At 37.7% G+C, this 16502-nt stretch overlaps 1 protein-coding gene across 9 annotated transcripts in view; it reads left to right on the forward strand.

The window, feature by feature from the left end:
* The window catches only part of CCDC88A (coiled-coil domain containing 88A), a 129738-nt gene that overhangs the window by 63110 nt on the left and 50126 nt on the right, over window positions 1-16502 (forward strand). For all 9 annotated transcript variants that reach the window (XM_049870559.1, XM_049870561.1, XM_049870562.1 and 6 more), the window contains exons 8-12: window positions 377-549; window positions 8833-8914; window positions 12030-12188; window positions 14369-14515; window positions 15113-15257. In XM_049870559.1, the coding sequence (XP_049726516.1) occupies window positions 377-549; window positions 8833-8914; window positions 12030-12188; window positions 14369-14515; window positions 15113-15257 (706 nt within the window). The remainder of the gene's footprint in view (window positions 1-376; window positions 550-8832; window positions 8915-12029; window positions 12189-14368; window positions 14516-15112; window positions 15258-16502) is intronic.

Below are 16502 nucleotides of genomic sequence, written 5' to 3' on the forward strand. Positions count from 1 at the left end.
ATATTGGACAACACAGTTTTAGATAAATTACTCTTGATTTAAGTAATCTTGGATTAATTTATTTCCTGTATCAAGTTTTTTATGTCTTCCCAGCATTAGCTATCTGATGTAGTTATCACAGTTGATTGTTTTGTTAAAAAATTAAGAAGGAAAAAAGTATTAAATCTTGTTTTAGTGTTACTTCCTAAGCTCATCCGTGAACTGTTGAATGAAATTTTTTTAAATGATAGCTCAATATGACAGACTTACTTTTGACCAAAGAATTGTTTTTGGCGTTGTAGTACAATAACTGGATCTAGGGAATGGTGTTGCTTTGTTTAGTTCTCTGATGTGTAGAACACTAATAGCGATTCTGTGTTTATCTGTCATTCCTCAGATGATAATTGAACTCTCCGAAGAGCGAGATGGTCTTCACTTCCTACCCCAAGCCTCTTCGTCTGCACAGTCACCCTGTGGTTCTCCGGGCATGAAGCGAACAGAAAGTCGACAGCACCTGTCAGTGGAACTGGCAGATGCTAAGGCCAAGATAAGAAGGCTTAGGCAGGAACTGTGAGTTACTGATTTTCAGACTCATTAAATTAATATGGTCACAAAGGTTACCTAAATGTTTTTAGGATAATGGAATATAGATTTGTGGCTCCCAGTTGCTTGTCTGTGTCAAAATTTTCACCAGTTTTCATCAAAATGAAAAAAATGAGACTGACATAGTTTTTCCTAGTGCTATATCTTTTCAATTTAAAGGATCCCCTTTATTTTTGGATTCATGTTCATCCTATCTTTCTAGTTTTAAAATGTCCTTCCTTTTATAAAATAGCATCCTTTCTTGTCAAATTGGGCTCTCCTTAATTTTTTGTTTTTGCATTCCTTAAAATCTGAAATTTTGGAGACCACTGACATCGCTTTTTTAAAATTATTGTTACAGAAACTGAATTTTTGGTGTATATTATCTTTTTTTTTATTATCACAAACAAAAAACTTAATTTTGAGTGTATATCTTCTGCATTTGAGTGTGTATCTTCTGCACTGAAATGCCTGAATAATGTACTTAGTAAAGGTAGGTACTCAGGTTTTGTTTGTACTGATGCAATTATATTTAACTTTCAAAAATCATTACAGAAAAGTCGTATAAATATCACATCGGCATGCCTCGGAGAAGGGCATGTAAAGAAATGCCTAGACTCTGCATGGGATTTTTTATTTTGCACTTTAAAAAGAACAAAGGGTTTTTTCCAGAGGGAGGTTGTTTTTCATGGAATCTGAGCATCAGGGTGAAGGTTTTAAACTTAAAACCACAATATAGGGATTAAATTTATTTACTGATTATTTAAAGCAGTTTAAGAGTGGATGAATCTGCAAGGTAGAAAAAATATTATATTCTATAAGAAAATTTGAAAACAAAAAGATGGCACTTTCATTTGTGGATGTCTGCATTATTATGTGTCCATTGATGTGAACACGCCCAGGATATTCTGTAAACAGCTGCACCAGGAGAATTAGGAGAGAGATTGCTGTTATTAGTCTGACTGGCAGCTCATGGGTGGCCTGCACAGTGCACACCAGTTCCTTCCATGTAATTTAGCACAATCTTCTCCCGTCTTTAGATAAAGCATGCAATTAGAATTGCAGTGATGGCTGTGAATTCATTTAACGCTTTGCACTATATTAGAATTTAATTTTTAAATAAAATTTACTTGTTCATGAATGTATTAAAATTTCAAACAACCTAGAGTGATGAAACTTGGTTCCGTATATGCCGACAGGAAAATGTAAATGGATATGTTTAGTGAACAAATAACATTCCAGATATGGGAAGTATTCTTAGTAACTAGCATTTCATCAAATACTGTCTCACATCTTTGTTGTCCTTGGAAAACGTGTTCCTTCTTGGATTTCTTCCACTAACACTTGTTTTAAGCTCTTTTTCTTGGGACAGATTTTCACTAAAGTGAATGAAGTACGGAGATTATAGTGGAAGAATAATCCAAGCTGCCTTATACCCAATGGAAATGACGAGTAATTAATTATAATGAGAACATGCAAATTGACCAATAGCACTCACATTTATGGGTGGTATGTCATAATAGAATTGTTTGTGATTCATAAACATACATAGTAAAAGTATAATTTGCCATGGTTGGAAGAAGAAATTCCTTATCAGTTTCAGTTTTAGCAATAGTTAACACTATCAAACCACCAGTTGGTGTCAAGTTGACTCAAGTCACGGCGACCACATGTGTGTCGGAATGGGACTTTGCTCCACAGGGTTTCCAGTGGCTGATTTTTCAGAAGTAGATCACCAGGCCTTTCTTCCAAGGACCCTCCAGCTGGACTCAAACTTATTTTGGTTAGCAACTGAGCATGTTAACCATGTGTACCACCCAGGGCCTCCAACACCATCAAAGACTCTCTGTAACAATTCTCTCTGCTTCCGTGGATCCCATATTTTAAAAGAGTTTTTTCCCTCCTGCAAGCTATTAACCATTCTTTAAAAAAAAAAAAAATAACAGCTTTTTTGAGATATAATTTACATACCAGAAAATTCATCCTTTTGAAGTGTGTAGTTAGTAGTTTTTAGTATATTCACAGAATTATGCAACAATCACCACTATTTAACTTCAAAACATTTTTATCAGCCCAAAGAGAAACCCCACACCCATTATCAGTCTCTCCCCATCCCGCCCTGCCCTCAGTTCCTGCTGACCATTAACCTGTTTTCTGTCTCTGTGGATTTTACCTATTCTAGACATTTCGTATAAATGGAATCACGCACTATGTGGCCTTTTGTGGCTGTTTTCTTTCACTAGCGTAATGTGTTCAGGGTTCATCCGTGTCATAGCATGTATCTGGACTTTATTTCTCTTTATGGCTGAGTGATATTCCATCGTTGTTTTTATTTATCCATTCATCAGTTGATGGACATTTGGATTGTTTCAGTTTTTTGGGCTATTGTGAATAATGTGGCTACGAACATCCGTGTGCAGCTTTTTTTGTTTTGTTAAAAATATACATAACAAAACATGTATCCATTCAACATTTTCTACATGTACAGCTCATTGACACTGGGTATGTTCTTTGCATCATGTCTCTATACTCGCTGCCCATATTGTTTCACCATCTTTGCCTTAGACTCTCTGTCCCCTGAACTCCTTCTCTGTGTCTCAGAGTTACTCTTGTTATGCAACCCTACCTACCTGTAAAAATGACATGGCAGGGGTGTCTGACCTCCTCTAATTTCATGAGGGGGAAGGAGAATCAAGATCAATGGCCCAAGGCTGGTTCCTTTGAAGCAGAGATCAAACGTGCCTCCTCTTTCTGCCGTCTACCAATTCTGACACCAGCCATCCCTGCCACTGCACTGTCAACTTCTCTGCTGGGTTAGATAATTCGTTGCAGTGGCCACACAGCAGTTGCAGGCAATATTCACCATTATGGGGTTTATCCAAGAAGTAACAGGTTATAATTCAGGCTCAGGAACACTCAAGCATACAGTTCTTCCGTCAGGACAGTCTCTCCTTGCAGGCACGCCTATCCCTGGCCTTCAGCCTCTGCCCAAAGGCACTCAGCTTTCTCAACTCCATGGGCCGGGAAGCCCACTGCGCCCTCTCCTGTGGGTCTCTGCTGCCATCAGTGTTATCTCTTGCTCTCTGATTCCTGGGTCCAGGAGCTTCTCAGTGCAGGGATCCTGGGTCCAAAAGATGTGCGGGCTCCTGGCTGTTCTTCCTTGGTGGTGGTGGAATCTTCTCTTTCCACTTCTGGTGTGGCTTATTTCAGTCTCAGTGGGATGGCAAAACTGACCAGTACCCTTGATGGGCCACAATTACCACATCTGCACAGTCCTACCAGATCGCTTGGGTGTAAGTTACAAGACCATGGCAAGAGAGGCCACACAAAAGCGATCCATGGCACCGCACATACCATTGTATGTATATGCCACATTTTGTTTTATCTGTTCATCTGTTAAAGGGTGCTTGGATTTTCTCCACCACTTAGCTATTATGAATAGCGCTGCAGTGAACATAGGTGTTTGTGTCATTACTTTTAGGTCTCTAGGAGTGGAATTGCTGGGTCATATGACAGATCTATTTTTAGTTTTTTGAGGACTCGCCATGCTGTTTTCCACAGTGGTTGTACGATTTTACGTTTCCACCAGCAATGGGTAAGGGTCTGATCTTCCCACATCCTCTCTAACATTTGTTTTTGGTTTTTATCATTGCCATTTCTAGTATGAGTGATACAATATTTCATTGTAGTTTTGATTTTTGGCTAATGGTGATAAGCATCTTTACATGTTTATTGGCCACTTGAACATTCTTGGTGAAGTTCATGTCCTTTGCCCATTTTTTGATTGGGTTATTTATGTCTTTGTTGTTACTGATGTTTTATATGTACTTCGGATAGTAGATCTTTATCAGATGTATGGCTCCCGAAGATTTTTTCCCAGTCTGTAGATTGTGTTTTTACTCTTTTGATAAAGTCATTTGATGAGCCATAAGTATTTAGTTCTCATGGCCCTGGTAGTATAACATTTTCGCAATATTAAACTTGTGAATTCTTGTTTCATGACCTAGCATATGATCTGTCCTGCAGAATGTCACATGTGCACTAGAGAAAAATGTGTATTGTTCTGATGTTGGGTGGAGAGTGCTATCTACGTCTGTCATACCTGATTTGTTTATGATATTGTTCAAGTCCTCTATTTCCTTACTGATTGTCTTTCTGGAAGTATTGTCCCTTGTTGACAATGCAGACAATTATTGTAGAGTTGCCTGTTACTCCTTTTGGTTCTGTCAGTGTTTGCTTTATATTGGTGCATTGATATTGGGCACATGTATATTCATGGTTGTTATATTTTCTTAATAGATTGATCCTTTTATCAATATATGATGTCCCTCTTCATCTCTTATAATAGATCTTGGCTTAAAGTGTATTTTGTCTGATTGCAGTTGGCCACCCCTTTGTGTTCAGGTTTTTGCGTGGGCATATGTTTTCATTCCTCTTGGATATTTACCTAGGAATGGAATTGCTGGATCATATAGTAACTCTGTGTTTAACCTTTTGAGGAACTGCCATAATGTTTTCCAAAGTGACTGCACCAACATTGTGTGAGGGTTTCAGTTCTCCCCATCGTCGCCAACAGGCTGTTGTCCATTTTTTCTGATTGTAGCCATCTTGGTGGGTGTGAAGTGGTATCTCATTGTGATTTTGATTTGTATTTGCCTGATGACTAATGATGTTGAGCATCTTTTCATGTGCTTATATATTTGTATACCTTCTTTGGAGAAATGTCTCTACAAGTCCTTTGCCCATTTTTAAATTGAGTTGTCTTTTATTATTATTATTAAGTTAGGAGATAAACTTTTAAACAGATCAGAAATAAAGTGAAACTGGCACTGTGATAGAAGTCTGTATAGGCTACAGTTGAGACCCTAAGGAATTTTGGTCATTTCTGACTTGGGGGAGTGGTGCCAGGAGAGATTTCGTAGAGACAGTCACATTTTAGCTGATGTTAGACATTAACTAGGTTGGAAAGGCTCCATTTGGTATTCTGAGCAGCAGGATCAGTGTGTATAGCCCTGCGTAAGGTCCAGTAGGGTGTAAGAAGGGGCATGGCAAGAAGTTGACAGTAATGCAGTGGGGATACATGGAAGGACGTGAGTGCAGCACTAGGAAGTTTGGAGTTTAAATAAGGGAAACCAACTGAGAATTTCTGCATGGGACAATAGCTAAATCAGATTTATCTTTTAATGAAGAGATAACTAGCCTAGTAGCCAGCTTTCAGTGGGTGTTCAGTAAGTAGTGATTGAAGAAATAAATAATTCTGATGGCAATGTGAAGGTGGATTGAAGGATAGTCCAGGCAACAATGAGGACCTAAAGGAGGTGAGGAAAAAAGGGAGCTTCTGGTCTAATTCCTAGTTTTCTGTAGTCAGTTACTATGTGAGTGGCGATGCCATTCACTTAAAGAGGTAAAGTAGGAAAGAGGAGTAAGTATTGGAGTAAAAAAAACCCATTGCCGTTGAGTCGATTCCGACTTGGAGCAACCCTGTAGGACAGAGTAGAACTGCCCCATAGGGTTTCCAGGGAGCAGCTGGTAGATTCAAACTGCCATCCTCTTTCTTCTTAAGCAGCTGAGCCCTTAAACACTGTGCCACCAGGGCCCTATTGAAGTAAAAGGCAAGTTTAATTTTTAACGTATTTAGTTTGAGGTGCCTTGGAAACATTTAGATGGAGATGATCTTTGGATATTGATTCTCCGAGTTGCAGAATAGAGATTTGGGATCACTAGCGTACTTAACGCGGGATAATATGTTTGTTTCAGGGAAGTAGGACATGTATGGGAATGGATGAGATGGTCCAGGAAGAGCACGAGGAAGTAGAAGCATACGGTCTGAAGAACACACGCATTAAAAAGGCGTCTGGGTAGTTAAGGGCACTGCCACTGGGGACAGACTCCATCGTGTATTAGCCATGTGACTTACTTTCCTCATTTGTAAATGAGGCTTGTACTAACAAGTGCCCTAGAGCGGTACGACACGTGGGCAGGTGAATCTTGGCTCACCACCTCTTGAGTGAGTGACCTTGGCTGAGTTACTTCATCTCTCTAAGGCTTACTCAGTTTTATAGTCTATTAAGTAGAGGTAATAACTGGTGGCTCTGTGAAGGTGGGTGCCTACCCTAGTGTTGTTGTGGGAAGTAAATATGCAAAATGCTAAGAACAATGTCTAGTGCATAAGTATTCTATAAATGTAAGCTGCTGTCATCGCTGCTATTTCCCTAGAGGGCTCTTGGGAAGATTAAGTGCTTGGCAAAGGATAAAGTGGTTAACAAAGTGCCTAGCACAGATCATAAGAGCTTGATAATTGTCAGCCAGAAGATGGAGAGAAAACATGAAACCAGCAACAGAGTCAGAGAATTAATTATTTAGAGAAGGAGAAGACCAAAGAATGTGGAGTCACGGAAGCCAAAGGAGACAGAGTGTCAAGAGGAAGAATAGAGTTGGCGGTATTAAATTCTCTGAAAGTATCTGAAAATAATCCATTAGATTTCACAATCAGAAGGCCATCGACTCTACTGAGAACAGTTTCAGTGGGGAGATGTGGATGGAAGCTTCTTTGCTGTGCAGAATGTTGTCAAATCAGTGCAAAAGGGAATTTTTACATTATTAATGTGATTGGGATCCTGGATAACTCTTTGGGAAAAAATTTAAATTCATACCTCATACACACCAAAATGAATTCCAGTTGTATTAAAGAGCTAAATGTAAAAATAAAATGATACAAGAACCAGGAAGAAATATAGATGAATATATATTTGCTTTCTAGGTGGGGAACAACTGTTCATGAAAGCGTAAGAAATATCTGTAAAAGAAATGGTTGCTCTATTTGCATAAAAATTTTCAGTGTTACTGTCCCAAAGTACAATAAGTAAAATTAAAAATGTGACAATTTTTAAAGAAATATTTGTAATAAATGTCTTATAAATCACAAAAGGCAATCTATGTTAAGAGCTTATAAAAACTTTTTATCAGTAAGAGAAAATAAACCATCCAATAGAAACTTGGGCAATGGACATGAATGAGCTAATAACTCACAAAAGAAGACATTTTAATTGCCAAAAACATAAAAAAAGGAAGACACACACATGCTACCTTATTCATTATGAAGGTATTAGTCATGGAAGTTAGTCTTTGTGGAGCATTCGGGGGGAGTTTAATGGCATCTAATCATACAAATTTCCGATATCCATTTTTTTGCCTTTCCCCTGGGGTTGGTAGTATGTAGGATTTTATCTTAAACATAAATAAGGAAATGCTCAGGTTTGTCGTGTGTAACCTTGTTTAGTTTATTGCAAGGTATTCACATCAAGGCACGTGAGGAAAACCGCGCAACGTTAATTTAGCACCAGAAAATCAGAATTTACAGTTGCAATGTTAGTTCAGTGGTTAGATTTCCAGTCTTTAGACTTCAAGCTTTTACCTTTCACTAGAGATCTCAGGAGGAAAGTTTGATCAGGGCTTGAACTTGAGGGAGATCCTCCCTAGCTAGGGTCTAGGTTCAGTGGTGGCAGACAGACACTCAATCATAGTGTCTGGAAGGGTCTCATTTGGTCTTGCAAGATAAAGGCTAGGCAATGTCATACTTACAAAGACTGGTATGTCACCTTCAAGGTCAAAGATTAGAGGTTGTTTACGATATACCTAGTGTCTCAGTATCACCTTACAAAGATAATCTTATGTCGTAGTTCCTTTATCTTATCACATATGTGCTGAGCCAGTTTAAGGAGGTTTCTATCATATTACGTATGCGACAAACCAATTTAGGGAGGTTTTACTATGTATTGTATCATTGTGATATATTTCAGAGTTGTGTTGATAATTCAGAAATCCTCTAATTATGAGTTGTGATTTCTTTATCGTAGCACGTGGATACAGTGCCGTCATCTAGAGCTGATTTAACACATTCTTCTCTTTATCAATTTCTGATGATAGACATTTTTAAGTAATTTTCTGATGGCTCATAGTTTCAAACAGCTTGTAAGAAAACATAAGTTTTTCTGCTTAGAGACCATCTCAGAAGTATATATGTGTATTTCTGTTTCTAATGTCAGTTTATGAGCGAGCTGTGCACATGCAGTTTGAAAGCATAACAGAGTTGAAAACATTATGAAAACCTGTGAGATTTGAGAACGTGTGTAGAGATATAACAGTTTATGGCTCAGACCATGTTTAACTAGATATTTAGTAACGGTAATACATTTGTATCAGTGCAGATAGTGATCATAGTTTTCAAAAGTAGTAAGCTTATTTTTTAATAAATGTATTTTTGCATTTAAGGGAGGAAAAGACTGAACAGTTGTTGGACTGTAAACAAGAACTTGAGCAAATGGAAACAGAACTAAAAAGGCTACAACAAGAGGTTTGTACCTTTATTAATAGGACCACCCAAGTCACTGGAAATTGGTGTTTTTCTCCTTGTTGTTTATAACCTTTACCTTAATGCCTTATATAACAAATGAGGTTACTGAAGCTTTAAGAGATTGGATGACTTTTCAGTGTCCCTTCAAAAATAACAGCCAAAACTAGAAGTCAAGGTCTTTGGACTTCCCTTCTTTTCTTTAGCAGTGCTATTCAAACTTTGTTGTTAGGTGCCATTGAGTCAGTTGTCCACTCGTAGTGGCCCTATATGACAGTAAAACTGTGCCCCATAGGGCTTTCTAGGCTGTAATCTTTATAGAAGCAGATTGCCAGAACTTTCTCCCACAGAACGGCTAAGTGGGTTTTAACCACAGCCTTTTGGTTAGCAGCCAGGTGCTTAGCCGTTGAGCCTCCAGGGCTCCTTACTAAGATTCAGAGGAGCCTCTTAAGACGGGGGATTTCCAGGTTTCTCTTTCAGTGTGTGTTTGGCTTGGAAGCTGGAATACTGTTACTCTAAACGGTGCCCAGTATGCGTATATCCCTGGGTCTCTGGGCTCTGCTTTATACTAGCTTATATATGACAGAATGCTTTCCTGATTTTCACTCTTTTTCTATTAAATAAGATCAAAATATTATACTTTTTAGAAGTTTCCGGGATAAACTGAATGCTTCAAAGGTAAGCGGAGCAAGGGTGGGGGTTTGGGGACTATGGCTTAAGGGGACTTCTAAGTCAATTGGCAAAATAATTCTATTATGAAAACATTCTGCATCCCACTTTGAAATGTGGTGTTTGGGGTCTTAAATGCTAACAAGCAGCCATCTAAGATGCATCAGTTGGTCTCAACCCACCTGGATCAAAGGAGAATGAAGAACACCAAGGTCACACAGTAACTGTGAGCCCAAGAGACAGAAAGGGCCACATGAACCAGAGACTTAAATCATCCTGAGACCAGAAGAACTAGATTGTGCCCCACCACAACCGATGACTGCCCTGGCAGGGAGCACAAAAGAGAACCCCTGAGGGAGCAGGAGATCAGTGGGATGCAGATCCCAAATACTCATAAAAAGACCAGACTTAATGGTCTGACTGAGACTAGAGGAATCCCGGCGGTCATGGTCCCCAAACCTTCTGTTGACCCAGGACAGGAACCATTCCCAAAGACAACTCATCAGACATGGAAGGGACTGGACAATGGGTTGGAGAGAGATGCTGACGAAGAGTGAGCTACTTGTATCAGGTGGACACTTGAGACTATGTTGGCATCACCTGTCTGGAGGGGAGATAGGAGGGTAGAGAGGGTTAGAAACTGGCAAAATGGTCACGAAAGGAGAGACTGGAAGGAGGGAGTGAGCTGAATCATTAGGGGGAGAGTAAGTGGGAGTATGGAGTAAGGGGTGTATAAGCTTATATGTGACAGACTGACTTGTAAACTTTCACTGAAAGCACAATAAAAATTATTTTAAAAAAGTACACTTTTTAAAAATCAATTCTTTTTACTTCACCAAAACTTTGTATTTTTTCATCTTGACAAAAATTGAGTTAACTGGTGTTAATGGTTTGGTAATGCGTTGTTCTCGTTTGGGTGTATGACATGAGCTCTTGTTTAACCCGTTAAGTGGTAATGATTGGGGTAAGGGTGCACAATTGTTTCTTCCCTTTATTTTTCCTAACCTACCGTTTTTAAATGCAGGGAATACCCCACTTGCAGGATCATAAACCTGGAATATCCCCAGATTAATGAGACTTGGAGCTATAATCTTTCTTTCCAGATATTCTGTAGCTGCTGTTCCACTTCTTGGTAGCAGTGTGTGTGAGTGTGTGTGTGTGTGTGTGTGGCATGCACACGCACCTTCTAAAGCAGCAGTTCTCAAACTCTTTGGTCTCGAGCACTTTCCACTCTTAAAAATTAATGAGGATTGCTTAGGTAGCTTATGTCTACTGGTATTTGCGCTATTCAAAATTAAAACTAAGAATTTTTAAAAATTGTATTTAATGATTCATTTAAAAATATTACTCAACCCATTCCATGTTCACATAAAAAAAAAGCGTTTTAACTAAATAGACATTTCCCCCCCCTCAAAAAAAAATTAGAACAGTGGTACTGTTTTACGTTTCTGTGGATCTCTTTGATGTCTGGTTTAATAAGACAACTGTTGTCATAGTTGTTTCTGCATTCAGTCTGTTATGATACCATATGCCATGAATCCTCTTGAAAGCTCCACTGTGCTCACAAGAGAGGATGAGAATGAAAAAGGCAAATAATGTCTTAGTATTATGAAAATAGTTTAGACCTCACTGACTGCCTGAAAGTCCCTGGACCACACTTGGCTGTCCTAAAGGAATGACAGGAAGGCTTTTAAAAGTTTGGATTTTAATTTTTGCTTCAAATGGCATTAAAAAAAATTTTTTTTTTATGGCATTAAGGTATACATTAATCATTTTACTTAAAATCATTTAAAAATCTAAGCAAAAATTTGGTATGTTGCAATGTATCTGGATAGAATATTTCTCTAAAGTAACTAATGGTACACTTTAGTGACACAGCTTGCCTCTTCAGCTTTTTTTATGATCCAGTTTTTTAAAGATAACTTTGTCACCTTGAATTACTTAAAACTGGTTCTGTTAAGTAGGGATTAACTTAAAAATACTCGGAATATTTTTTACATTCCTGATAGAGCACATAGTGGAAAAATTTATCTATAGGCATATGTATATGTATGTTTAAAATACTTTATATTATTGGTGAAAAAGACTTTATCTCCCTGTTTTTAAAGAAAATATTGTTTATCGTGGTGTGTGTGTGTCTATATATATATAAAAAACCAGCACTTTGCCATTTCAACATCTTTGTCTATACCTTTGTCTACTGTAGATATTTCATGTAAGTGGGATTATACAATATTTTTCCTTTTGTAACTGATTTATTTCTCCGTCTCCTCGTTTTTAAAACAATGTATTGAAGTAAAATTTACATACCATAAAATTCACCTTTGTAAAGTGTACGATTCATTGATTTTTTTTTTTAGAGTAAATGTATCTAGTCGTGCAGCCGAGGGATATCAATTTGCAAATAGAAAATAATATAATATTAACTTTTTTATTTATTTATGTTTAGAACATGAGTTTGCTTTCCGATGCTCGTTCTGCCAGGATGTACCGAGATGAATTAGATGTGCTTCGAGAGAAGGCAATCAGAGTTGATAAGCTTGAAAGTGAAGTCAGCAGATACAAAGAAAGGTTACACGATATTGAATTTTATAAGGCACGAGTTGAGGTGTGTTGCATCATGTAAAGTGTCGTGATATTTTTCCTTTAAAAGTGTAATTTTCAAAATGCATTAAAAATGTGTTTAATAAATGTGAGGAACTCTTGAAGTGTTGAGCGAACAGCAAATACCCCTGGGTGTTTGTCTTATGATGGATCAATATCTCAGTTATCTAGTGCTGTTACAACAGAAATACCACAAGGGGGTGGCTTTAATGAACAGAAATTTATTTTCTCACAGTTTAGGGGGCTAGAAATCCAGATTTAGGGCACCAGCTATAGGAGAAAGCCCCTCTGTCCACTTTGGGGGAAAATCCTTGTCTCAGCTTTTTCTTGGAGTTCTCCGCATGACACCTATATAGATGTCCCCATTCAGGCTTGCTTGCTTCTGTGCCTGATCTGCTCCTTGTATATCTCAAAAGTGAGTAGGTTTAAGATACACTGTATACCGGTATAGCCTCATCAGCATAACAAGGAAAATCCTATTCCCTGGTGAACTCACATCCACATGTATGGTGATGTTGTTGTTGTGTGCCATTGAGTCAATTCCAACTCACAGCGACCCTATAGGACAGGGTAGAACTGCCCCATAGGGTTTCCTGGGCTATAATCTTTATGGGGCAGATCGCCAGGTCTTTTCTCATACGGAGTTACTGGGTGGGTTAGAACTGCCCACCTTTCAGTTAGCAGCAGAGCGCTTGACCACTGCAGCACCAGGGCTACTCACCACATGTACAGGGGTTAGGATTCCAACACATATTTTGGGGGGAGACAATTCAACCCATAACAGTCAGCATATTGCTTAGAGTATTACAACAGGATTTTTCCACATAATTACGTAGAACTTTTTGCGCTCTTCTTTCATTCCTTTATTTAGCACCCTAGATATTTCAGACCTTTGAAGCCCTTCCCTCATAATCAAAATTAAGTTATTTATCTTTACTAATCTCAAACTTCTTACCGAAAGTGAAAGCAAAAATACTTCTGACTACTGTTTAACTCAGATTTACTAAATTAGGGTCAATGAAGTCTATATACATGTCAACAAATTAGAAAAAAAATTCCTACTTGATGTTTGCAGTTTAGTGTTATACACAATGGAGTTGAGTTTGACAGCAAGAATTCAAAAATCCTTGCATCCCTTTTTTCTTTTGTGAGTTAATTTCCTGTAAACAGGAGATTCTGGTCAGTTTCAGTATGGAGATGACAAAGGAGGAGCATGTAAAACCAAGAAATGAGAACATTAAAGAGAAAGTAGAACATTTTAGCATGATAACCTGTTGCTGTCGAGTCTATTCTGACTCATAGTGACCCTACAGGACAGAGTACAACTGCCCCATAAGGTTTCCAAGGAGTGGCTGGTGGATTCGAATTGCCAACCTTTGATATTGCAGCCTGAACTCGTAAGCAGTGCACCACCAGGGTTCCATAGTTACCAGAATATAGGCCCAAAAGGTAGCTAACATAAAAAAAAAAAAAAAACATAATGTGCGTTTAAATTCTTTGGCAGTTATTTAAACGTGTATATGCATGGCACTGTTGGGAGATCCTCATAGATGCCAGTCTTAATATACTTTACCTTGACTCATGTTCATGAACCACAGCCTATAACTAGCTAGATAGGTGTGGACACATATCTTAGAAATATCTGTGGAGATTTTAAGCATTTTCTCAAGATTATGTTTCTTGATAGATCCTTGGTGTATGATTTATGTGAGCCCTTGTTCAGGTTTTGGTATTTTACTACAAAGATGCCCAACTCTTCTTTCATCAAGTTATATCTCTAAAAGGAAGGAATCCTTAAGTCCATTCAGTCAATAAATTAGGCCCTGATTTTATGGAGAATTATGTCTTAAATATCTGAACACCTACATATACTTCTTTACCATTGTGACTAAGAAACTTAAATATACTCCAACAATTTCCTGTGAAATTGTAGTACTATTCGACATCCTAACATACATACTAAGCATTTTGTTTGCACACTAGCTTAAAATCTTGAAGAAAAATGAAGCCAAGAAAGCACTGACTGTATTTCTGTTACTCAGTAGCTTGACTCTGAATAGAACTGTTGATAAAGACAGCTTAATGTTTTATTTTACGATAAAGAAGTTTTATGTTCCAGAGCTTTACAAAATTAACATATATTAACATGTTTGTGATAGTTAAGCGTATTTTAAATGCTTATAGGAATTAAAAGAAGACAATCAAGTTTTATTAGAAACAAAAACCATGTTGGAAGACCAACTAGAAGGAACTCGAGCTCGTTCTGATAAATTACATGAATTAGAAAAGGAGAATTTACAACTAAAGGCTAAACTGCATGACATGGAAATGGTAAGTATTATGAGGTAGATCAGTTACATGGCCTCTGAGGAAAAATTCTAAGATGATTTCCCTTGATTACAAGGATGGCTAAATTTATGCACTTGAGGCTCTAACAGAGAGGAGAGCTAAGTAAGTTAGATGGCTTCAACTTTACATAAATACAGGAGTAGTAGAAATTTCTGCTTTTATTACAGTGATATTACTTATTAATTTTGTCTTCTATCATTAAAAAAACCACAATTAATAAATTATTGTGTAATCATACCTTAAAGATTACAGAAATAAACCTATTTGCTAAAAATGGTGGATCAGAATTCTTTCATTATATCACCAAAACAATATATTGACTATGAAGGAGAGTTTTCACAGTGTCCCCAGAGATCATGTTAAAAGGATGTCAGACACCTAGTGATCATTAATAATAATTAGAATAACTGATTGTTGCCTTCGACTATGAAAATTTTAAGGAATTCAAACTTTATTCTTGTATTAATTAGCATCTGATAAATAAAAGTTCCAAGTAATAAAGTATTAGCTTGAAATCATTTGTACCACTTCTTAGCTTTGTTTTCTCTTCTTGCTTCCCGCACTCATGCCAATAAAAAGGAACGTGATATGGATAGAAAAAAGATTGAGGAATTAATGGAAGAAAACATGACTCTGGAAATGGCACAGAAGCAAAGTATGGATGAATCGTTACATCTGGGCTGGGAGCTGGAACAGATATCTAGAACTAGTGAACTTTCTGAAGGTATTTCACATGTTCTATTTAAATGGGCGACTGAATAAATTGTATTTATGCTTACTTTTCTGAACTTTTTTTTTTTGTAGTTCTTTACTTTCCCCAGCTGGTGGTATCTCAGAAGACCCCTTGCCTCCCTAGGCAAGATTTCCCAAAGTACCATGTTGTTAGCATATCTCTGGGTCTGGTCCTTAGCTGTGCTTGTCTTAGAGCTCAGTTCTATGAGTGCAGTAATAGATTTGATTAGCTGCTTGGGCATTACTTCATGTTACTCTCACGAGGGGCTGGAATGCCAGTGAATTAATTTTAAGTATAGCCATCTACTAAATAAAACAGTAAAGTCATATTAGCCGGCCAGCTGTTCTTTGCCTATAGGCAAAATCAAAATGTAGTGGGAATATTCCTATGTGCCTGTGTCATTAGAAGAAAGGAAGTTAAGGAAGTTCATAGCTACTTTCATCAGTACGTGGTGGTCCCCATTATAGGGTTATACCTACCAACCAGCCCAGCCCAGTTATACCCCTCAGACGGTAAAAGACCACTATAAATTTTAACTTTGGGCTCTTTTTCGCTAGGCTCTAATTGACCTGTCTCCTTTCCTCAGGCTAGATGTGTACATAACATACAGTTGTTTGGATTATAGCTTTGGATATGCTGATACTGATACACTTTATTGAAATTACACCAAAGTTCCCTAATTCCTCAGTTACTTGTTGTCAGATACCTGTATTCCTTCATTCAGCAGGTATTTATTAAGACCAGCTGTGTGAAGAATACTATCCCAAGCCCTGAGGAGACGGTGGTGAGGAAGAAATAAACTCCAACAGAACTGAACAGTCTAGCGCTAACAGAATAATTCATTCTACAGATGGTTCATTCTATTCCTTACCTGTTGGGCTTCTTCTAATTTTAAACTTGAGATTTACCTTAATTCCACATTCTGGGACCCTCCCACTTCTGACTACATAGTGAGTGATGAGGTTCAACTAATGAACTTGATGTGTTGCTTAAAATACATGGGGAACTTTTTTTTATTGTATTCCTTATAAATTCACTTACAAAAAGCAGCTCAGACTTAAATAAATGTTTTCTACTACAAAAGTAGTTAAAATTCCTCTGCTGGTTAAGAGTTTACTATCTGGTAAGTGGAGACAGTAATGTAAGTGCTTTCTAGGGTGGTTGTGAGTGTGAAATTTGTTAATGCATAGGGAGTCCCTAGAACAAAGCCTGGTAACTAGTAAGCAGTTCAACTGT

Source organism: Elephas maximus, chromosome 26, assembly GCF_024166365.1.
Source record: "Elephas maximus indicus isolate mEleMax1 chromosome 26, mEleMax1 primary haplotype, whole genome shotgun sequence".
In the NCBI taxonomy this organism is placed as follows: Eukaryota; Metazoa; Chordata; class Mammalia; order Proboscidea; family Elephantidae; genus Elephas; species Elephas maximus.